The 24,599-nt window shown below is 36.9% G+C and overlaps 1 protein-coding gene across 2 annotated transcripts in view; it reads left to right on the top strand.

Annotated features, from left to right (window-relative positions):
• The window catches only part of CCNY (cyclin Y), a 119,735-nt gene extending 97,534 nt beyond the window's left edge, over positions 1–22,201 (top strand). For both annotated transcript variants that reach the window (XM_061997188.1, XM_061997189.1), the window contains 3 exons: positions 11,376–11,542; positions 16,203–16,365; positions 22,044–22,201. In XM_061997188.1, the coding sequence (XP_061853172.1) occupies positions 11,376–11,542; positions 16,203–16,365; positions 22,044–22,160 (447 nt within the window). In that variant the 3' untranslated portion in view covers positions 22,161–22,201. The remainder of the gene's footprint in view (positions 1–11,375; positions 11,543–16,202; positions 16,366–22,043) is intronic.
• Positions 22,202–24,599: the final 2,398 nt, after the last annotated feature.

The raw sequence follows: 24,599 nt of genomic DNA, 5'->3' as shown, positions 1-24,599 counted from the left end.
AGGAGCTGAGTAAATGTGAAACTCCAGACTGTTAGATAAGCTACTCTCCAGCAAAAAGACAGCATTGTGTTGCTTCAAGCACTTAATTAAAATATTTCAATTAAAGCCTCCACTGTTACTGCAAAACCAATTTATAATTAAACAAAAAGTTTAATTTTCACACAGCCTCCAGAGCTGCCAAGAGATTTCCCATCCTGATGGGGGAAAAATTAAAATCTCAGGTTGAAACGATTAAATACTAATTCGCATTATTTGTTTATAAAATAATACCACAAGAATAAAATTAGTTTTAAGAATTAATTGTGCTGCTGATCTAAAACCTTCCGAATAATGGGGTTTTTTTTGTCCCTGTGAACAGCTGAACTGTACCCTGTGACCTCACTTTGTGAGAAAAATAATGCACATGTGCTTCACCCCAACCCAGAGTATTCCCACCCATACTAAAACTGAGAAATGCCTGTTTCTTCAGTCTCAAGTGCAGTGGTGACAAGTTGTCCGTATGTTAATCTGTTAATTGGATAGCAAGTCAGAGTGTGAGCAGGAGCATTATGCATATCACAGGAAAACAATACAGTGTTTGCATGTCATGAGAATTAAATATTTATGCTTTGTTCTTTTGCTCTGTAAAAAGAAAAACAACCCTGTTAAGTCGACCTGAAAAGGAGAATGGTTCAAGTTTTCTGCTTTACCTTGGCGTAACTTTGTGAGATTTGTGCAAATAGACCAGGTCTAAGGCTCCTAATATACTTCACTATCCATAGTACTTTCAGAAGGGATGCATTTTGCATTTGCAAATATTTAAATTGGCAAATGTGCTAAGTCTGTATGCTATGGACTGATCAGATACAGTGGTATGTAAATAGAGTATGTAAGATGGATTATTTCTGTGAAGTTCAGAGGAGCATGCTTTTGAAATATGTTCCAAAGTTCATACTGTGACTGAGAGAGTTTGATATTGGGAAATTTGAGATTTGAAGCATATAAGAATAAATTTGAAAGATAGGAATTTAATGAATCCAGCCAGATGTTTCTGAGTTCTTATTATGCTCTCCAGTCATATTTTCAGCAATTAGGCAGCAAGGGAGAATGTTGTTGAACTGTATCATGAAAATTATAGTATTTGAGAAGAATTTTGTTTTCTATGTGTTTCAAGGAAAGAGGAAAGCTTTTAATTTATTTCCTTTCATGGGGATATTTTTATTTCTAAGTGCTATTTTTTTCATATTTCAATTGAAGTATAAAAAAAGTCTGATATTTGTTTAAAAGAAAACAAAACCACGAAAGAAACTGATCATCAGAGTCCATAGATATACATGGTCTGCAGCAGCAGAGGCCAAGTGTAACTACTGATCCTTACACAGCCAGTGGAAGATGCAGGTTGTTCTGAAGGCTGCAGAGTATGATGTGAGGTATTGTTTATTGTTTAGTTTGTAAGCTGTCACACTGCATCCAAAGCCTATAAGGAACTGTGAGTGTAGATGGGTGTGCAAGGCAAAGCAGTGAAGCCAGGCTCCATCTCAGATAAGAAATCCATGTGAAGAGTTGTGTGTATCCAGTGTTGTTGGTGGATGCTTTTGTCCCAGGCTTCAAGCATTCCCTGGGAGGTGGATGAAACCTACCACTTTGCCACATCTGAGGAAGGTCTCCCAAGCACAGAGAGAAGGTGTCTCCACCTATGCTGTGGATCATGAGCCCTTTGGCATAGAGGCATGGACCAGGGAGTACTCTGGAGAAGGAAGGGCAAGAGAAATAGGGCCTTTGTGTCTGTGCTTCAGGCACTGGTGGGAGCAGAATACTCAGATTCCAATCCCTGATTTCAGGGCTATTCCCAGCTTTTGACTACAGCCTAATATATAATACATATGTCATTACCAGTTAGTACCTATATGTCCCTCACATAAATCTTGCATTAGGCCTACTGGGATATACACTTTATAAAAAGAGAACCACCAAGAGAAGACATTCATTTAAAGAATAGGTGTCTGATTTTTCATCTCTTAAGGGATTCTGTGTGTGTAAAGAATGAATACTGATCCCAGCTTTAGATTGACTGAATTGAATTAGATTGACTGGGATTGACTGAAAAGTCAATGTTGCCTAACAGTTTGAGTGCATTTTATATTATAGATATTTGTCTTAAAATTAGTAAATTGAGGGCAAACCTGAAGATATGTGACTTTTCTCTCAGTTCTATTAGTGCTTCCTATAAATATCTGTGATAGTACTTTGCAGTTGTTCACATTTTAAGAGTTTTGTGACTGTATATGCTACTGTTTTTCAAAATTAAGTCTTTAAAAATGTATGAATTTGTAAGGACTGTGGTGATGTGATGTCCTTTTCCACCAAACTGATGACACCAGACCTTTGTGGAACATTTTAAAAGCCCAGCTGGGCAATTGCGAAGTACAGTTATTTCTGGAGAGTCATGGTAGGGAACTGACTGATTGCTTAGAACAGAGCATATGGCAATTTACTGATTGGATTACAGACATACTTTGGTTATATGGGACCTATTACCAATTAAATTTTTTTTCATACCACTGTCTTTTTAGTTTTGAAGCATTGTGACACACTGAAGTTTTCTCATAGAAGAGAGAGGACTCTGTATTTTTTCATGATATGTTGAGATGGAAAAGATCTTCATTAGGTATTCCATGCTCTTGCAACTTAAAATGTGGGTTACCACGTGGAGTTTAAGTGGGAGAGGGAAGGAATGATGGTTTTGCAAATACATGTTCATTTGTAGATTCTTGGTTAAGGTAATTAAAATACCAAAAACATCATCTCCTTTCTGTCAATGTAAATCAAGTGAGAAATAATTAAAGCCACTAGAGTTTTATCATTAAAATAGAGATAGAACTTGACACATAGTGATATAAAAACAGCCCGAGAATAGATAATATTTTACTCCTGCTGCTGCCTCAAAATTTGGAGTTATTCTAGTAATGTCAGTGACATTCCTTGATGATCGCCCATTTCTTTAATGTCCCGAGACTCCCACTCAGCCTCCTTGGAGGCAGTGCACAACTTCTGATCATTCCATGTTGCACCACATGAAATTCCAGTACTGCAGACATGAAATCACAAAATAATTTAGATTGGAAGGCACGTATGGAGGTCCTGCCTGGTCTGGCCTCTGCTGGTGTGCTGTGTGACCATCTGGATGAGGATGATCAGGGCCTTCACACTGAATTCTGAATTTCTCCAAGGATGAACATTTAATAAACTCCATAGAAGACCTACTCATCTGTTTTAGGGAAGCCTAAAAAAAAGAATTATGGTGTTTTGAGTGCTTAGACTGTAACTCAATTGTAAGAGGTATCAGTGAGATATTGGAAGTTAATGTTGAACAACTTCAAAATGAAGTAACAAAGAGAAAACTTCTATAGGAAGCCCATAGTAAGATCTTAATAAAAATTGAGTGTTCCTTCGTATTAAGTATTGAAATGAAACTGACACTTCTATATTTAGTATGTATCCTCCTGAAAGAGAAAAAAGAAGAGAAAGTAAATCTCCTCTAGTTAAGTTTTCTTTCTGCTTGAGAGTATTATATAATATAGAATATGCCATAATGTCCTCTGAGTTGGAAAAAAAATATGAGATGCTGTTTCACACTAATTAAAACTGAACTTTTCAGTGCTATCTTTGGTTTTCAGTTGCTTCAGACAGACTTACATTCTCTTGATTTGAGATATTGTTTAACCAACTCTCTGCTATCCAAGATTGTAGGAGGTAGGACATTCTAGATGACTGGGACATCGGACACTGTGGTTTCTATTAGACACTCAAAAAAGCCCCTCAGAACTAGTAATGATAATAGATGGCTAAATCCTTCTCCATCGTGCTATTGCAAGTTCAGGTCCTGGGAGTTAAGATCACAACCATCCAAACTAGATCAGCATGCAGTGTTTTCTGGTCTGACAGATTTATGAGCTGAAGATATGTACTAAAACAAACCAGGTCTGTACCTCTTCTGGCCTGAAATGGCTTTGGAAGCCATTTAACTACATTCCTGTGGTGCTGTGTCTAAGTTAATTTACCTCTCCGGAGTTCAACGAACTCAAAGCCAATTTCGTGTTATCTATACCCACAAAGTGGTGATTTTATTTAATTGATAAAATTAAATTATTTTTAATACAGGTAAATGAATTAAACAAAGGCATATCACCCAATTGGTTTCACTTATGATTAAATAATAATTTGTTGATATTTCAAGTGTAAAGATCAGTCATTGCAAAATCTCAGTGCCTGTCTATGGGAAGAGCTGGAAAATAACAATCCAGTATTGCTTTTCTGAAGTGTTAACTCTGTGCAGGGGATCTTGTGACATATGCTCAAGTTACTAAAATGTCTCCAATGAGGTACAAGTTTTGTCCATCAAAGCTTCCTAGGCTGACAGTCTTGTAAAACCATGCTGTTCATTCCCTAACACAGTAAACTAATAATGAAGGTATTTTCCAGGTCAGAATTGCATTTCCATTTCGGCTAGCAATTGAGTTATGGCACAAATGGGTTTTGAAGATTGTAGTGTTGTTAAACTTGTTCTTTGCAAGCTAGGAAAAATTCAGAATATATTGTTTGACGTGAGAGTTTCTGTTAATGCCATGTCGATAACTTCAGTCTTTTATTTAAATAGTCTTGTTATCATCCTGTAAAAAAATTGATAAGCTTAGAGTAAGAACTAAGAAGCTAATGATAGGTGTGATGAAGATGGCTCTTGGAAGCAATTAAAGTGTTTGAGAGGAGCTAGGTGTTGAATTAAAATGTTAATCCTTTGTGGTTTTGGAATTCAACTTTGGAATGTTTAATAGAGAAGTGCTCAAAAGTTTTGCCACAAAAGCTTGTTTTCAGTAGAGGCACTGCATGAAGGAATTAATTTGAAGAAAAGTAACATTAGCATAACAGTTTGAATTTGTTTTAAGCTTCAATTCCCTTCTTAAGCATGAATACAGCTGTTAAATTGGATAGAGGGAAATCACAACATTTATTTCAACTTATGTCTTCTAGATACTGAAAGCTTGTTTTGTCTTTTATTAGTTCTGGTTCTGTAAAGGAACACCTGCCAAAATAATTCAGAGGAGATGATATTTACAGACTTCCTTTTAAAAAAAAAAAAACAACAAACAACAAAACAACTCCAAACCTCATATAATTTCTTCTAATTTTTTTTTTGTCATGTAACATATAAGTAAATTTCTTCCACGTTCTGGGAGGGGAATTAAAATATTCTTTTCTTCAATGAGCTTTTAAAAGCTCGTCCTAAAGAAAGTGTAGAAAATGTTTTGCTTTTGAAAATTAAGCAGTGGATTACATTACAACATGAGAATGTACTTGACTACATAATACACATAATCCCAAGTCAGTTTGATACAAAACCCATATTTAAGAAAATGACTCCTATGTTTAATACAGTATTCAATGTACAGACATAATTGCCTATAAATGGCATTTCTGTATGGCCCAGGGTCACCATTTTCAATGATTGATTTATTGATTTCTTAAATGCGGTGGAGCATGCCTGCCTGCGTGTGGGAAGTCTCACTTGCTTTTGCCAGCAAAAGCTGGTGGCATTCTCCCACCAGCCACAAGTTTGTTTGGGATGAGTAGTGTAGTCAGTAACCACCCACTAGCGTTCTTCAAATAGGCTGAGAGCCACCTGGCCCTTCTCCAAAAGTCTGTACTGATTCAGCACATCTTTGCAGCAGCCAGAATCCCCCTTCTGTAGTACAGGCTGCTGAGTGCATGGCAAACTCTTCTCCTTCTTACATCCCATCAAAGTCACAATCTTGGTGCTTGGATTGTTACCATGGCCTGTCCATAATATATTGAAATGCTCTGAAAGTAAAACAGTGGTGGGGAGCTCCATTTGTCAGGAATAATGAACTTTCTCACATTTGCATAGGAGACAGAGCCCACTTAGCTATGTGTATACTGATGTTAGGAGGCTGACTTACATCAGTACGGTGAGAGCTTAAGTGTGTACCAGCCTTTGCTGATACAGAGTTCACTATCTGCAGAGTCAAAAAAACCCAATGGAGTACAAAACAGAGCTAGGGAGAGCTAGAAGGAAAACTGTGTGTGTGACTGAGTGGGCTTGATTGAACGTTGTAGTAGTACACTAATGTGTCAGCATAGACATATCTTTGGGAGACAAGTCCTAGATTACAGTGAATTCCCACATTAGCTGAGGACCTCAGTAAACACAGATGTTTTCTGCAAGAGTCTTGTTCTTTTCCTGTCTTCTCTTACTTGAACACATTCACTGAAAACCCAAGACTGATTGAGGGAGGCCACAGCAAGTGAACAAAAAAAAAATACTCTCTTTTAAAGCATTTTCAAGAAAAGAGCCTTTCAAGGAAGCTCCTTTCTCCTGGTGAGGTATCTATGATCTCCAGTTTTTTCAGAAGATGATACCAAGCCTCACCCCACCAAACCATTTATCTGGAGTTAAGCCCAAGTTATCACCAAGAACTCAAGAGTGATAATTTCAATTCTTTAACACATTATTGGAAGATGCTCAAATACGGTGATGAAGATAGTTTAAGTATAGTGTCTTATGATTTTTAAAGCTGGTTTCTCAGGTATGAGAAGGGAAGTACAGTGGGAAGGTAGTAACAAGTTTGTCTTCCCTTTTTGCTTAGGTGCGAATTCGTCTATTATAAATTACTCTATGTCTTTCCTTGTGATATCATTCTTATCTCTCCTTATTAGTTCACCTTTTCTTCTCTGAATGCCTTTGAATTTGAGCCCCCAACAGAATTTTACTTGATTTTCTTTTTTTTTCCCTCTCCCTTTCTACACTAGGGCTGCACATAAAGGAGAATGTCTTCTGATTTTTGTATCCATAGATGTGGAGTTTTAATTCAAAGTCTTCCAAAACCATGTGTGGGAAGTAGAAATTTAAGAGACCTGCATTATCAGTGAAGGATCAAATTCAGCAGTGACAAAAAGCAAATGAAGTTCATTTGCTAATTAAGTGTGGCATGATATTATGGCTTCCATACGCTTTCTGCTTATGAAAGTCCCTGCATTAGCATGATGTCTTGTTTTAAAGGAGTCCTCTGCTTCCTGGGGACAATTCCAGGGACTGCTGTTTGTCCATATTTCAGGGAGCAGTTCTGCTTACTAAGTTGAATAAGTTTGTTTGTATAATATAGTGTGTAAAGAGTTTGTTTACTTGGCCTTTCTGGAAAGCAAAAGGCAGCCTTCTAAATAAGAGCCATCAGGTAGCACAGACTCAATTGAGATCCATATGCCACATTTCTACTGAGCTTTTTGTTTCTGGGGTAAGTATTACTGGTCCACTTAGAGGAGTCATGAGTCTCTCATCATACACTTTTCTTTCAGTTTTGGTCTTGAACTCTTACATTGGAGTGACCACTTGCTTATGTTTAGGGACTTAATTTTAGTTTCTTAAAGCATTTAAATTGTGCTATTTATTTTGGACTCATACACCACTTGGAAAACCTTCATAGGCAAACTAACAATACCAAATTTTAGACATCAAAATCTTATCAGAGCAATGCTCTAACTAAAAAGTTAAAACTTTGGTTTTTAATAATGGGCTTAACACATAATTTGAAATTTGTAATTTTGTATTTAAATAGTATTTTGCCTTCCCTATGATGGAAAACAAATTTTTGAACAATGAGTGATATTTTGGTTTTTACAGTATTAAAAGATGATTTTATGGTTTTCTTCAGCATCAGAATGGTAGACAGGAGCAAATAGCTAAGGAATAAATAATACATTCAGGAGTCTGGCATCTGACCTTTTGAAAAATTCAGCTTTAGTTTTATGATATCTTGCTACCTACATGTTTCTTATTTTTTAAGAAAAAAACCCCCAAAATGCAGCAGTTTTTTTTATGAGATCTCAGGCTTTAAGTGTTCTGACTTTATAGCTGAGTATAACATTGTTTTTATTTGAGTTTTATTTGATTTTTGAGTTTTTATTTTGTCTGTCTTCTTGTGCCTACTGACATAGATTGAGTTCAACGAAGTGTCTAAAACAAGATTAAGATTCATTCCGCATTAACACATGCAAAGTAGAAAACTGTTTGGGGAGTGAGAAAGCCAAAGGTCCTTTACTTAGAATTCTATTTGACCCATATGTAAAATACTGTAACTGTTCAGACTTTTTGAGTGTTCTGTAATTTCAAAAATTCCTTGAAACTGTTTTGGCACTGATAGTATCAATGAGGTGCTTTTTCAGGGAAGAGTTCCATTCATCCACTATTTTTGTATGTACACTCCTTTTGTAAGGTAGTTGTTACTTATTTAAAGTTAGTCCAATATTTATTTGAAGGTACAAATATCCCCAAAACTTGGGACAAATATTTTCTTAATGTTTTGTGAGCTTTAGTAAATATCCATAAAGCAGTCATAATCCCTCTTGATAAAAGTTTTAAATTATTAAGCAAAAAACTTCAATGTTATTTTAAAACATATATCTGAAAGGAATGTTTTCCGTTTTCTTAGCAACCGTATGTTTCTTCTGTTAGAGCAGAAGTGAGTTTCCTTCAGCAACTGTAGAATAATGTCTTTAAGGCATTTAAAATCTAAGCCGAAATATTGGTCCTCCAGAATCTCAAGCAGTGTTTTGGTTTTATATAATGTGCAGCCTTTCAGATAGTTGTAATATTTTGCATATAGATATTGTGTTTTCCTCAGAGTGTCTCATAAAATCTCTTCCTAGTTTCTGTCAGTCAGTGTAGACACTTCTAAAAGTACTAGCAACATAACTAACCACCAGATTGCTTTTTATGACAATGCAGTGAAGAGGATATTATAAGATCTATTACAAGACACAAAGAATAGATGATTCTTCAGTAAATGCAAGCCTGTATTTTTATAGAGTAGTATATTGGGGCTAATTGTTGGTTGTAGTAAACGTGTCTCAGCTGTCGTGTTGAAGCACTTCCAGTTTCAAGTTCTGCGTCTTTGTGCATGCAAATGGTTCCACAGATGAGAAACAAAACTGCAGAACAAGTTCACTTCCTCGGTGCTAGTGAAGGCAGTAAAAAAATTGTTTCTGAATCAGAGCAGAATTACTAACTTAGTAAGTGACTGCATCTGATTTTCCTTAAATCATTACCAGAAGAGTGCAGTGAAACCTGTTTGAAGCAACCTCACAGGGGACCAAGGAATCTGTTGCTTGGGAGGGGTGCTTTGTTAAGGCGTGAAAAAGTTATACTCCTTACGTGTGAATTAATTGCAGTATGACTGTATTAGTGACCATTAGAACTGCTGTAACTTGAGTTTTATTTTCCTTAACAAAGAGTAGGAAGCAAAGAACTTAGACTTTGTGTTGCTACTTTGAACAAAAGCTGTCTAATATTGTGTGGTTTGCATTTTTTCACATTATTTACTTGTTCAGTATGCTGTTTATACTTGCAGAGTGTGAGAGTTAATTTTGCAGGCTGAATATCTGCACATGTATTTAGATTTTGTCATGTTTTCATAAATATTTTTCTTTTTTTTTCTATAAAACTTTATGTAACAGCTGTCTGCTTCTTGTCTTGCTGCCAAGCTCTAATTACTTGTACATGTCATAATTGTAAAAATTCATGAGCAAAATTATATGAAGGATGTAATCAGGCTCAGTGTTATTGGTGTCTTGTAAAAATACACAAGCTTCAAAATATATTAATTATTATTTTAAAGTATGTAATATTTTCTACTAGTGCTCAGCCTTTCCAGAAGCACTGAAGGTTCTCTGTGCTTGTATGAGTGTGCATCCTTAAGGGAGATTGCAAGTGAGCTGTTCTGGGTTTTAAAGTTTTCCCTCCCATGTCTCCTCTTTCCTCTCAAATCCTTACCAACATGTGTTGAATATTTTTGATTAGGTGTTAACTAACATTAACTTAGTCAAGTTGCAGGAGATTTAGTATGTGTTATCTTGGCTGGTATATGAAGTGGTTACAAATTGTGGATTTCAGAAGTGTTCAGTTTTGTTCACCTCCGTAGTAGGTATTTATAATTGTTGCAATTTCCCTGCCCTTACAGAGGATACCATAGGGAGGCATACAGATCACCCACAACAGGTATTTAATAGAACAGATTTTGTTTATAAATCTCTAATTAGTGATATAATTGAGCTGCTGTCATTGACAGCAGTTAGCTATTCACATGGCATGTTGGCTTGCTCACTCCCATAGATCTGTCGCATATTCACCCTTAGTTCTCTGGCTGGAGCATCAGTTCCTAGGGAACAACCTAGCTCTGTGTTTAGAAACAGAGGGTCTTAACTGCACACCCCCTTCCTCCCTGCAGCTTTTTAGTAAGTGTTTGGAAAGTCCTGCCAGGGTCCCTTGTTTCATCAGATGTATGTATATGATTTTTGATGGTATCTAGCAACAGGACAAGGGGTAATGGGATGAAGCTGGAACACAGAAAGTTCCATTTAAACATAAGAAAAAACTATTTCACTGTGAGGGTGACGGAGCAGTGGAACAGGCTGCTCAGGGAGGATGTGGAGTCTCCTTCCTTGGAAGTTTTCAAGACCTGCCTGGACACATTCCTGTGTGACCTGATCTAGATGGACTTGCTTCTGCAGGGTAGTTGGACTAGATGATCTCTAAAGGTCCCTTCTGACCCCTACCATTCTATGATTCTATGATCTTGTAGTCTTTGTAAATAGCACCCACCACCTGCTTGGATGGGGTCTGGGTTACATCAGCTCGGGTTGATGCTATCCTGTGTTGATGACTTTGGGCAGATTGGGCCAAACTATAGTTCATGAGTTTTTCAGTTCTTTGAAATCCAACAGGATTGGTTACTTATCTTTAGAGCTTATTGATCTGGAGAAAACTGTTAGGAATTGCCTTCTTAGCATATACTTTTCCTCTTTGTTCAGCTTGCTGTTACTGTGGTACCATCCATCCTATAGGTGCCTATAGAACCTCTTCACATAGCTCATCAGAAGAGCCTGGCATGACCTGATGCTGATGACTGATTGTAAATTCCAACTATTTGGAATTTAAACTATTTAAGTTGTGTGGTGGCTAGGAACTACTATTGGTGTCATACCCTTGCCTTCCTCATTACTAATTAGCATTTTATTTATTGATACTATAATTTATTTAAACCATTATTTGAATTCATTCCAACGTGTGGCTGAACGTGTTATTACCAACAGTTACAGATAGAAAAATAACAGTTTTGTTTCTGGTAATATGATCAGAAGGCAAAGGCCAACTAAAATATGAATTTATCACATCCAGTCTTGAGCTTGCCATAAATGTATGTACTTAAACCCACAGCTTTGATAAAAGATTCTTCTTGGGAGAAGATACCTGACTTAAAATTACTGTAATTGGAAAATAGTTTTCTTGTTCATTCTACTTAAGTCTTGATTTTAATGTGTTTCCACAGGTATATCTTGAAAGACTTTTAACTTATGCAGAGATAGATATTTGTCCAGCAAACTGGAAGCGAATTGTGCTGGGTGCAATTCTCCTAGCATCCAAAGTTTGGGATGACCAGGCAGTGTGGAACGTGGATTACTGCCAGATCCTGAAAGATATCACGGTGGAAGACATGTGAGTGCAGTATATTTATCTTTGCCAGTGAATGCCAAGATTTGTGTGTATGAGTAGGACAGGAAGTTCTCTCATAAATTATATGAAATTTGTATATCTGCATTGTATCTAAACATGGTGGATGCTGAGAGACAGCACGAGGTCTGCTTCATGGTTGCTTACATAGAAGACATGAATTATTTTTTTCTGGTTTATTTCACCACTAAATGCTCATGCACAGCAATAAAGACAGACTTGCAGAATATTTAACTGCATGCCTTCACAAAAAGCCCCACATCCAATGATCTTGTATGTATTCATTTCAGCAACATTTACTGTCATGCTAGTTCCCTATACAAACAACCAATGTGTAAGCCAGGCAACAAATTGTGATCCTAATAACAGTTAGCTGATAAACTACTTATTTATTGCTGTTATTCAATATTAGTGTTTATGGGGTTTTGTTGTTTGTGGTTTTTCCCCTGTATCCTGCTGAATTTGTTTCCAAGATGTAAAAAACTTAGTATTTTATCTTGCAAATTGAGTTTTCCATTTTTCCTTTTTTTTTGTGGCAGCATTCCTAAGAAGTGCATATGTAACAACAGTGAAAGAACTGTAATAAGAATAAATGTAATTAAGGTCTCAATGTTTACAAATACTAAAATGAATAGTCTAGGGCTTGTATTAGTTGGTTGATTGACAGGTATTACATGTAGTGGCTGGAGTGCCTGGGGTTGGTGTCATCCATAAGTTAAGGGCCGAGTCCTGTACCACGCGCACATACCAGGGTGGCTGTATATGTGCAAGGGCCACGGTTGGAACTGGTGCTGGGATGGTGGTGGGTGATGGCTGGATGCCTCGACAGGCAACTGCATCTCCTTTCATCAGTCTACCAGCAGATCCCTTTAACTAATAAAAAGATTTTTTTTAGTACTGTATCTGTGTGTTTCAGACCTCTTTTAAGCAGAGCTAAGTATCCGTAATGAGAAGCATATAGACTTGGCTCTGCTTTAACTCACTGGTGTCATGATCACAGCCACTGAAAAGAATTTGTTGTGGGTAACTCTGGGAGGAGGGAAGTAGATGAGAAGAAATGTTTATATAGCCAGAATGTTTTTTGAATCTCAGTTTACAATCTCAAAGCAGTCAAAGGCCAAGTGTTTTTGCTAAAGCAGCCCTAATTTAGTTTAATAGTTCATTGTTTGTCAGATTTATAGGTGGTCTAAAAATGATCTATGAGGGAAAGGATGAATGTTAGGAGTCAGCTGATTGCTTTAAATTAAGCATACTCGTACAGTTAGATAAGACTTATAAATTGGAAGTAGTTGTCATTGCTCAAGTATTAGAAAAATTATCTCTAAATCTTGTGTTAACAAGAAATTTGCAGTAAGACAGATTTTTTTTTTCCTTGTGTCGAAATGGAAACCACAAAGCTTGCATTGCTGTATGTTGTGAGTACTTTCATTAGTTTCAGAGGAAACTATTGTTTCAAAATAAAGGTATGAAATACCCAAAATGCCATTTCAGTATCTGCTGTAAAATATGTATGCTGCTGTAAGGATGGTTGATATTTCTTTTCTGACATAACCCAGACATAATGAGACTTCTGAAAAATAAGGGGGAGTAGGGAGAACAAGAAGATAAAATCAGGCTCTTCACATTTGTGTGTGCAATATTATTCCATGCAGAATTTGATAATGCTTCCTTGACTGTTTTGAGTGTGTTTCCTGAATGATTTGGGTAAGCTACTTTTCCTGTGATCCTATTCTCATGCTCTTGGGTATTCAACGGCAGTGAGGGCCTTCCTCTATTCACTCCTCCTCCAAGGCAAATTTGGGAGCTTTTAAAGTATTTCCAAAGCTGGGGCATGAGCTGAGGTAGAGTGCTGAACAACATGAGTTAGACTAAAAGGTTTGGCTATGCTGTATGACGGTAGTAATCAGGAATGGTTATAAATATGAGTTTTGAAATTGCTGATTCTCAGGGGTTTTTTTCAAGGCAGGTGATGAGGCATAGTGGTGATGTGAAAGGAAACAAAAGCGGTTATTGTGTTTGACAAACACGTGTGACAGTGCTACTCTTAGAAGTTGCACTTGAGCTATGTAACACCATCATCAGCCTTCTTTCTTCACTGCATATTCCTTAAGCCAAACTGTGATGAGACCTTGCCCTCAAAGGTTTTAGCTTCTTAACTTTTTCTTAAAGATTTTAGGCTTCTCAAGCTGCAAAACCAGAGGCCTTTGGGGAGCCTAGGCTCTGGTGATCTGGCTCACGGGTCTTGTGAATTCTCCAGCAAAGATTCTGGTGGTTATTGACCTGTTATTTATATTCTTGCTGCCAATTTTTTTTCTTTCTTATTTTTCATGTAATTGAGATGATACACTGTTACAATTTTGAAGTTTCTAGCTCTGTGCAAGACAGGGACTTTTGCTGTTTCTGTTAGTGAGGCAGAAAAACTCTTCAGCTGCTGTGAATTGTTCCGCATAAGTGTATCTAGGAAAACATGATGCAGACCTTTCAGTGTTTTGTAAGTCAACAGCAGTACATTGAACTGTGTCTAAAAGCTAACAGAGGACGTAGGAGGACTGAAATGCAGTATGCATCTATAGTCAAGAATGTAATGTTACCTTGAATTTCTGTATGTATTTGAGGAGTGGCCACAGGAAAGCATATGCTAAAGCAGTATAATGTAGATGTACGGGGAAAGAAGAGTGTGGTGTGTTAGTTAAATTATATTAGTTCAAATAATAACTATCTGGGGTTTTTGTCCTTTCTCGGCTGTAGTTAGTCTGCTGATCTGACTTTCAAATCTGGGAGACAGGAGATAATAAGAATCTGAGGTGATATGTTTGTTTTTAAAATTTGGAGATGCTCTTCAAAAAAGGTACAGCCAGTGTCTTTCTCCATTAAAACAGACTTTGTATTAACCATTAACATAGATGTTTAGGCTTAACTTGCAGAAAGTAAAATCTTGGCAGTACAAAAGGACATTTGAAGATCATTTTCTGTATTTATTGATACATGTCTTAAAGTGTAAATTTTTTAATTTGGATTTTTTTAAAAGCTACAGTCTTCAACAGTGTGAATTCGTGCCAAAGAGTCCATATTCAGCTTTGAGATATTTTAAAGTTAATTAATATTTATCGTTATGTAAACATAGATTTTTGGCAGAGAGAATGAAGGAAGCACACTGATTATGACATCAAAATGGTGTAAGGGTAAAGGATGAGAAGAAAAGTCATTTGGTATTGAAAAATTACTGTATCAGTACATTTTATCCTTAGATCTTTCCTATTCTATTGACAACTGCCTGCACATTCTTAAGTTACCATTTGACTGCAGTTTATCATAGCCAGTCACTACCTACTGGTAACACAGCTGTGCAATCCTTGTACTCTTTGGCAAATGTACAGCTTTTGGCACTCATTCATGTTTGTATTTCTCAAATCTTGAAATCCTTGTTTTGAATATGTCATATCACAGAATCATAGAATTGTTTGGTTAGAAAAGACCCTTCAGATAAGGTCCAACCACTAACCTCACACTGACGAGCCCATCATAATCCATGTCTCCAGTCTAAACCTTCCCTGGTGCAACTTAAGGCCATTTCCTCTTGTCCTTTCACTTACTACTTGGAGAAGAGACCAACTCCTACCCCTCTACAACCTCTTTTCAGGTAGTTGTTGGGAATGATCCTGTCTCCCCTCAGCCTCCTCTTCTGCAGAATAAACAACCTCAGCCACTTCTCATCAGACTTGTGCTCCAGACCCTTACCAGCTCCCTTGCCAATCTCTGGACACGCGCCAGCATCTCAATGTCCTTCTTGTAGTCAAGGGCCCAAAACTGAGCATAGTATTCAAGGTGCATATGTCCTGTTAGGTAGGATGTCTAGTTACAATGCAATTTATGAAAATTTCCAGTCCTTTATTTTGTTGATTTGTTTATTTTTTAACATATATTTTAATGTACCGATGTTGGTAATAATGTATTGTTATACCAAAGTTTTCACAGGCTGAGAGCTTCAGTAGGGCCTTGGTTCCTATTAGCTATTTTGCCAAACACTTCTGATTTAGTTACTGAAAAATTAATGATCACTGCTGTGTATTTTGGTTGCATGTCCTACAGGAAAATTGCTTCGTTCTGTTCGTAAACATTAGTCAGTAAGGTGAAAAATTCAGACTAGCTCTAAATGATAGATTGTGAAAGGCTGAAGAAAGTAAATAAGTTCTTCAGTAATTTAGGTGTTAGAGTAATTTGCAGCATTTCTGAGCGATGTGTGACAAATTGAGGGCATATCAGCATTTTGTGTTTGCATAGCTGTGTGTGCAGATCCACCTAGTGGACGTACCGCAGAAACGACAAGCATATTTTTTCTTCTGATTGCTTTTGTTTCCCACATCGTATGAGCTAAACTGGTAAAGGTGCCCTTGTGCTAGCAAAATTTTGTGTCTGGATTTGACTGGCACTGCAGTAGCAGCTGCGAAGTGCAGCATCTTTCATGTTCCTTGTTGGTCTACGTATGCCGATAAAACTTGGTAGTCGAGGTCAAATCTTAGGCCAGGATAGTTGCATTTGGCAAGAATAAGAAATTAACTTGCTTTATGTCATTTGCAATCTGAAGTAAATTACATTCAGAGTGCACAGTGTGAAATATGTTTTCACATTTATCCTCTTTCTGCAGGAATGAGCTGGAACGCCAGTTTCTTGAGCTGTTGCAGTTCAATATTAATGTTCCTTCCAGTGTTTACGCCAAGTATTATTTTGATTTGCGTTCCCTGGCAGAAGCGAATAACCTGAGTTTTCCCTTGGAGCCCCTCAGCAGGGACAGGGCATATAAACTTGAGGTAAGACATTTTATTTTTAGATTGCTCAGAGTTGAAATATGTATAGGGGGATTTGGAATTTTTATGTTGTTTCTCCCATCTGTTCCAGATATTCCCATGAGATGTTGAAATGGGTTTTTATGGACATGGGGACAGCTTTTTGGCCCAATTTGCCTCATACCTTGTCTTGCTTTTCATTTCTTTTTCAGTTCCAGTTGTCTGAATTTGCCTTGTGAAAGTACAGACAAGTTTTACAATGAGTGTTCATGGTCTGGTTTTGAATGTTCATTTAATTTCTTAAAACTGAATATTAACAAGTACTACTGAAAATAAGTGTTCCATGTGTTTATTAACTACTGCTCTTCCACATCACATGGATCCTATTCTTTTATCTCCTGTAGTGTTTTTCTTAGTAATGGCAAAACAGAAATGAGCACGTGCCTTCAGTGAATAAATCATGAATGCTTATGAGACCTGAATATACCATATGCAGAAAGCACTGTGTCAGGTGTACACTATATGAAATGTAGGGCACTGTGAATTCCTACAGAGACAGGAGAAATTTAAAATCATCAGTCAGTTATGTGCACTTTGCAAATCTGAATCTATTTTTCCTGAACTTTCCAATATGAAGTTTTTCAAATAAGGGCATTGCCCAGGTGTATATACATTCTGTTACTCATTTTGAATGTTGTTGTTAGCATCTAACTGCTTTTAATGTTTCACGTCTTTAATTATGCAACATCTTTACACTGGAAGTTGTTTGCCTGTGGGTTAGAGTGAGCTTTACATATTCTGAAACTCCTAGTGCTCCTGTAAAACAGACAGGCAGTACTACACATGTTTTTGTGGGGGGAAACGGTATGTGGGCAGGTTAATTGACTTGTTTGTGACTCTAATGGGAACAGAAAGTGACGGAGAAAGAATCAAAGCAGATTTCACTAAAACTGTGTGTCTGCTTCTTCCTAAATATTCTTTCTAAATTTCACACATAGTTCCAGTAAGAATATAACTTAATTCTGTGTATGGAGTGTGATGTGAATTTTCATTGGATTTTGTGTCTATTGAGGAGAATTTTTGAAAGAGAAAATTCATTGGATTGTGATCTTAAATGAGAAGTAGTTTACTAAGTTACAAGATGATACCTCTTCGTAAGAACTGCAATTACATACATCAAAATTGAGTGAAGTACTTTTTGAAGATGATTTAGTGCATGGTATTTCTGAACACTGTCAGTCTGTGACACACAATGTGTTAACAATGGGTTACAAGTGGAGGTAACAATGGGAACAGCCTCAGAAGAAATGAAAATAGAAATGACTGTAAATACCCACAGAACACTGCTGGTTCTTCTGTACTGACTGAAGAGAAGGCATACTTAGAAAGAAATAATAGACTATTATAGCAATAAATCTATATTGTTAAAATTTTTCCCATGTTGAGGATGCATTGTTGCTGCTAGCAGGAGTTGGCTGTAAAGTAACCCTGCTGGCAAAAGGTGACATCTTTGAGGAAGAGGAAGAGTATCTGCTGAGAAACCAACTTGGTCTACAAGCTCCTTGCCTCTGTTCTGTGGCCAGAAGGAAGGAAACATGATGGGGACTACCTTGTTCCCTTATAGTACTTACTTGTCATTAGTGTGCCCTTGAAACTAGTTGACAGCATAATTTATAGCATAGTTCCTTGAGCACAGCTTTTAGCTTGCCAAAAGTTATCAACGTGCGTTTGCAGCATTTTCCTACATCTCTCCTGTGCTGTTCAGCCCAGAATTCTCTGGTTTTAAAACAGTTGCCTGGATTGTCAAGTGGAGTAGATGTAGTACCACACAGACTGTGATATTTTTAACACCGAGAGAAATGCTGCAGTCTGTGATGAAAGACAGCAGACTCATAGTGAATGTATGTATGCAGTGGAAGAATTTGCGATGTCTGGTAAACTGAGAGGACCTTACTCAGCCCTAAGATTTAAAACAACTTATTTACTGACATTTGAGACCACGAGAGGTCTTGCACAGAGAAATGGTTATAACACATTTTTGCCACTTTTACACTTCCAAACTATTTTTCTGTGTCTAAAGCAGGAGTATTAGATCTGGCATGGCAGAATCTGCATTGCTATTTCTATGAATATCATGAGGTTGACATGTCCATGAACGAGACAACCCAGAACAAGACTAGTAAATACCCTTCCTCATCAAATGGAAATGCTGGACAAGATCCATCATCTTACAAGTGTTATAAGAGATTATTGTACTTCTTGAAAATGACACCCCTTTCTGGAGCATCTGCAGTGAATGTTTTTCTTTATTTAATATTCCCACAGCTGACACTTAAGAAGCAAGCTTGTCTTTTAAATGAGTAATTGAGAGTAATTTTTTCTTTCTTTGCGTCAACCTGTGGCTTAAAGTGTCCTGAATTTGTTACCGATCCATCTAATAGCTAGAAACCATTTTCATGACCTCTCCATTTTTTCCCATTTTATGGAATCATTCAAGTTCAAAACCTTTCATTAGATCACCCAGTCTCCACCTGCCAACGTTGTTTGTTCCAACCAGCATATGTTGTGGCATGTTTTCCTTTAAATGGTGTCAAACGTCAGGCCTTCCTTTGCTTCTCTGGAAGACTATTTTCTAACATGGGAGATTTTTCTGCCAAGAAGATTGTTGACTATCCCATCTTAATCCACTATTTTGTAATATCCTACTCTTGCAAGTGGCTGTTCTCCCTTGTACTGAGCTAAATATGACTCAGATCCTGCTCTTTGGGGGCTAAGTCCACAAAATATGCCTACTCTGTTTCTGCTTGTGATCTTAGCACTGTGCTCGTTTCATGGCTAGATTTTGTAAGGGCGTTTGTTAATGCACACCCAATTTAACTGAGCGTGTGTTATCTGAGCTTTTTATTGTTAGGATAGTGCTTGGGCACATAGTTCAAACCCTTTGAACTACATGTTGAAATTTCTTGACCCTGAGGAGGTACACTCCCATAGGTCAGACATAAAAGAGGTGAAAAATATGTAAGTTACTTGTCTTTATATCTCTCCAGCTTCTCAGTGTCACAGCGATTGACACGTTTTGTATGTTCAAAACCCTCTCAGCCAAGAAGTGAAGGGAGAGCAAATTTCTCATGCTGTTTTGTCAGGACTAATCTAATTGCTCTTTTTTTCATTCTCCATAAATTAGGAGAACCCCCATCATAACAATTTATAGTTGTTCTAATGATTGTTTAAAAAAGCCCAAACCAAAACATTTTCTTTATTTATAATCCTCTCAGACCTAGTGTTGTCTTTCCCTGCTAAATTCTCTCTGGCTTGGCCATTTTTGAGAGTGTTGCAGCACTCAAAGGTGTGTATGCAGCTGAAATTTATGCTACCTACTACTACTGACTTTTGCCCCCCTTCTTTCTCTTTACCTGCCTCATTCATAATGACAAAGTCTCATCATAACTTGATAAAGCAACTAACTCTAGCTGGTTACAGATATTACAACCATGTCCAACAAAATTTCCCATGATTGAATAGGGTTGCTGATTTTAAGAATGTTTTAATTTCATATGAGAATTGGACCCTTGCAACTGTCAAAAATTGATTTCTTTTTTTCTAGCAATAAAAGCAACAGAAATATTAGATTAGAGGTGTTTATAAGCTTTGCTTTAACTGGAAGATAATAATATTTACAATTTTCTGCTTTTGTCTTGTTTCCCCATATATTATGCCAAAGTTAACTATCTTGAAAATAGTCTTCAAATGTTAGTTGTATAAACTATTTGCAAATGAAGGGTCATCTTTACATACCGAATTGCTTTAAACAGCAGCCAGCATGTATCATATCCATATGATGCTTCTGCAGGGGGGTTGGACTAGAAGATCTCTAAAGGTCTCTTCCAACCCCTACCATTCTATGATTCTATGATTAATCACCAGAGACTAGAGATGCCAGATACTTAGTGCCACTTCCAAGCAAATTTTCATTTTGTCTGACCAAGTGCCAGAGCACAAATTTTCCTGTGAAGCAGACAATTTTGAAATGATTACCATCTCTGGCTGTTTGATGACAAAGGTAATAGCCTGATCTGGCAGCTGAAAGAAGCTGAGCTCTACCTCAGTACATCTATTTGTCAAGCCATGCCTTGGCACATTATTTCATGATGAAATGCTTTTCATCTATTGGATTTTAAATCCAATTGAATTGCATAAACTTACTCGAGCCATTGAGTTTGTGGCTAAATTTAAATGTTATTAGGCAGTTTTAAGTGAGTTATGGCCTACAAAACAACGGGAATCTTTGCATTATTTTATTCTGTTGTTTACTTCATGTGCACCCAGAAGTAAAAACTGTTCAGAAATGGTCTTAAAAGAAAATTCAGTTTCCAACCACAAAGTAGCAACTGGTTTCTTGTTGATGGTCGTAGGTTTTGTGTTGCTTTCTTTTTATGTCTTTTTTATTTAATCATGTTTTATGACTGGCTTGTCCAAAGTGTTGGGTGAACTTTTCTCAGATGTATGAGTTGTGTTCTTCTGTCATACCTGCCTCTGGTCTTTGCAGAACTTATACAATTAAAGGACTCTTCACTGCTACAACTTACTGTACTATAGGTGTAAAGATCAAGAAAGAAAATGATCAGTGGAGTCAGGCTGTTTATTTCTATTGCCTTGTTTTATAATCAAACATTTGTACTGATTTTGTCATACAGTAGTTTTTATTAAACGTCCTAAGACACTATTTAAAAGTATCCCTGAGTAAGTAAAGGTATAGATTTAGTTAATCTTATTTTTTAATTTGACTTTGAATCCTCCTTGCAGTGAGCTTTCTCTGTGTTTGATTGCCAGAGTTAACATTCCTACTGATGCTCACCATAGCCTGTCACAACCATATGAACTCTAATAGACATGCTATTTTAGGGCATAGCATATTTGTGCATGTGAGGTCCATAATAACTATTTGGTTTAAACTTGGTTAAAAAATGTAGAAGAAACGTAAAAACTTAACCCCAGTGTAATATAATAGGAATGTTGGAATAATGTTTGTCCCTCCCTTTAAAAGATTTAAAACATTTCTATGTGTTTTTAATGCAAACTAAATTATTCTGAATATTGAGTTAATGTTTCCCACTGACTCCATGTAAGATAGTCTCATCACATAGAAATCACCATCTCCTTCCAAAAGGCAAGTAATCATCAGCTGGGTAATCAAAGCAGGGCCAGTATTCTGCCAGACCATATATAAGTAAAGAAAAATATGATTACTACATAACTTTTTAGGAAATAAAATAATTAAGAGCCATCCTCTTCATAAATTGTCCAAATATATTTAAATTTCTGTAATGGTTTTATCACATTTTCCACCATTTTTCACCAGTGAAGTGCTATATATGAGTTACCATGTAGCAGTAGGTAAACGTTCTCAGCTACCTTGGTGAGATTTGTGATGGCCAGCCTGTAAAGGAAAGGAATGGCATACACTCACTGAGCCCTCCAAAAGCAGCTGTAGGAGTGCAGTGCAATGTTGATGTGTTGTTGCTTTAATGAAATGAGAAATTTAGGGAGAATTTAGGGAGAATTTAGGGAGAAGCTCTTCAAATGTTTTCCTTAGTGAAGTGACTTGTAAATCTACTTACGTGTAGAAATCTGCGTTCCGTTTTCTGTTACCTGAGCAGCCACAGTCAGTGCAACTGAGGTTTTTTCATTCCTTTGTCTTACAGGCCATTTCCCGCTTGTGTGAAGATAAATATAAGGACTTCAGGAAAGCCGCAAAGAAACGGTCAGTCAGTGCTGACAATCTGACTGTGGTTAGATGGTCCCCTGCTATTATCTCCTAACAGAGGAGACTGGAATATTCCTATGGACGTACTGTTTCATCCATCCATTTTTTGGGGGGTGGGCTGGGGGTGGGGTGATAAAGGAAAAAAGACTTTTGATTTTTTTATTTTTGAATCTGTCAAGCTGCCTTTACAGTGCCTCCCCATTGTGTAGCACACGAGTGAAATAGCCGGTGGAAGGAGAAATGGAGAAAATCGGTGTTCGGGAGAGAAGATGGGCAACTATTTCTTTTTCTCACTTTCGCTAACAGCTTTACCTTTTTTATGAGGCAAGAGCAAATCAAGTGCTTGGAAGAAGAAACGAAAAATGAAGTAGAGGCAGAAAAATAGTCCAGAACTGTGCCATTTTCTAATATGCTGTACTCATGAAGAGAAACGTCAGCATGAAAACAAACCATGTAGTCAAGATGACTGTGCACTAGAGGAATGAAGTTAGGAGAGGTCCATCTTAAAGGTTTCTCTTAATATCTTTTTTTCTTTATTTTTTGTTGGCTTTTGTGTTCCTCATTGCTGCTTCCTAGGATAAATTTCTTCCCCTTGCACAGCAGCAGATATGAAGTCTGTATTTACAGTAGCACAAGCCCCTGAATAAATAGTGTTGGGTTTTTTCACTGCACTTTTCTCTGTAAGCTGTCTTATTAGCATTATTCTTCATAATTATTATGCATATGTTATATTTCTTGTATGCCTTTTATTGTATTTCAAAAGAGAGAACTTGACCATAGTGCTGAACCAAAAGCGTGTACAGGGATCAGAAGATCTTCGTAATTTCATGATGTGTTTTATTTATAGTATACTTGGGTGCATGTGCCTTCCTGAGTTCTTGGAATCATTTGTTTTTCCTTGACAAAAAGATACATTTATTAAAGTATTCAGATGATGATGATAAGACTTGGGCCAAATCTCTGAAATTTGCAACAGATCTTGTGATCCTTTTTGCAGATTTTCATAGCATTAGAAGTTTAGCAAAATTCATTTTGAGGGAGGTTGTTGTGTGGTTGGGACTTTTTTTTTTGTATGGCCTGACTAGTTCATTCCTTCACTTCCAGGTCCATTGTTGCAAGCAATATTCTCGATTTTTATATGTTTACTTTAAATCAAAGTGAGTCTGTTTGTATAAAATGAAAAATAATAAAAAAATCATTCCAGTGAGAAGGCCTGTAGAAGAGCAGAGTGGAAATCTTAACAAGGTATTTGTCACAAGTAGATTCGATTTTGAAGCTTAAAGTACAAACCCTCATGTTTTTCAGCATAGGTGCTTATAGACTTTAAAAGTAACCAAACTGTGAACACAATTCTCAGCTCTGATTATTCAGCTCTTCTATTGTTGTTACTAGTTCCCTCTTGCTGTGACTGTTGCCCCCTTGGAATTTGTAAGACCATTTTATAGAGAATAACTTGTCAGTATAAGCATATTTACTCTCTAATGCCCTAGGGTGACACACCTCCACAACCCCTCTTTTCTGTTTGGTTTTTTTTTTGCACAGTTTAGAAAGATAAAGCTGAAAACTCTCAGTTCCCTGAAACCTTTTCTTTGTGACTATCACTGAAATGACTGACAACACAAGTCCCTGATTTATGCACTACTGTGGTAAACCATAAAGATTCCATATTTGTTTTATTAAGCCCTATGGGCTTGTAGCAAACCTAGGGGCCCAGAGATGCCCACTGACTTCCAGTGCGATGCTCATCGAGTGCCTCCGGGCAGAGAGGTGCTGACGGGACTGAAGGAGTAATACCAAACAGTTTTCTGTTAACTTTCTAATGTGATTTGTGTAGTTTTAGACATGAAGGTTTTGTCCATAAATTCTCCCGATATCCTTTGGGCCTTTAAATCTAATGATTTAATCTTCATCACTTCTTGTTGTGCCAATGAATCGGAACTGTGAGTGTCCATTTTCCCCTTGAACATGGAATGTAAGGAAAGTGTTTATAACAATACAAATGCAAATGAAACCTCGTTACAGACAGAATCAAAAGGAGCATTTTCAGAACATTTAAAATTCATCCTTTATAAGCATAAATTTAGGCTTTAAGATGTGTAAAATGTTATGATTTATCAAGACTTTGCTAAACTATTTTCCATTTAACTTGGTATCAGGAATATTGGTTTTGTCCATTTCTGAACGATAGAGATAAGAACTTTGGATTATGTAAAGATCTCAATGCATCTACTATAATTTTTGTGAAGTTTATTAAACTACTTTAAAGATTGTATAGTCTATTTATTGTATGTATGTACATACAGTCTGATACTTTAAAAAGTGGATTCCGTAAAACCTGGCTCAGTCTTGTTCAGACTATTGAATATTGTTTTAGCCTTGTGCACTGGACTCTACCTCTGTATAGGAGAATTTTCCATATTCTTAATTAGTACTGATCCTGTGATTAACTTGGTTATGTTTCTTGCACTAAGAATTAAAAAAAAAAAAATCTGCT

The sequence above is a fragment of the Colius striatus genome, chromosome 5, assembly GCF_028858725.1.
Source record: "Colius striatus isolate bColStr4 chromosome 5, bColStr4.1.hap1, whole genome shotgun sequence".
Taxonomy (NCBI): Eukaryota; Metazoa; Chordata; class Aves; order Coliiformes; family Coliidae; genus Colius; species Colius striatus.
This window is presented reverse-complemented; position numbering and strand designations above follow the sequence as displayed.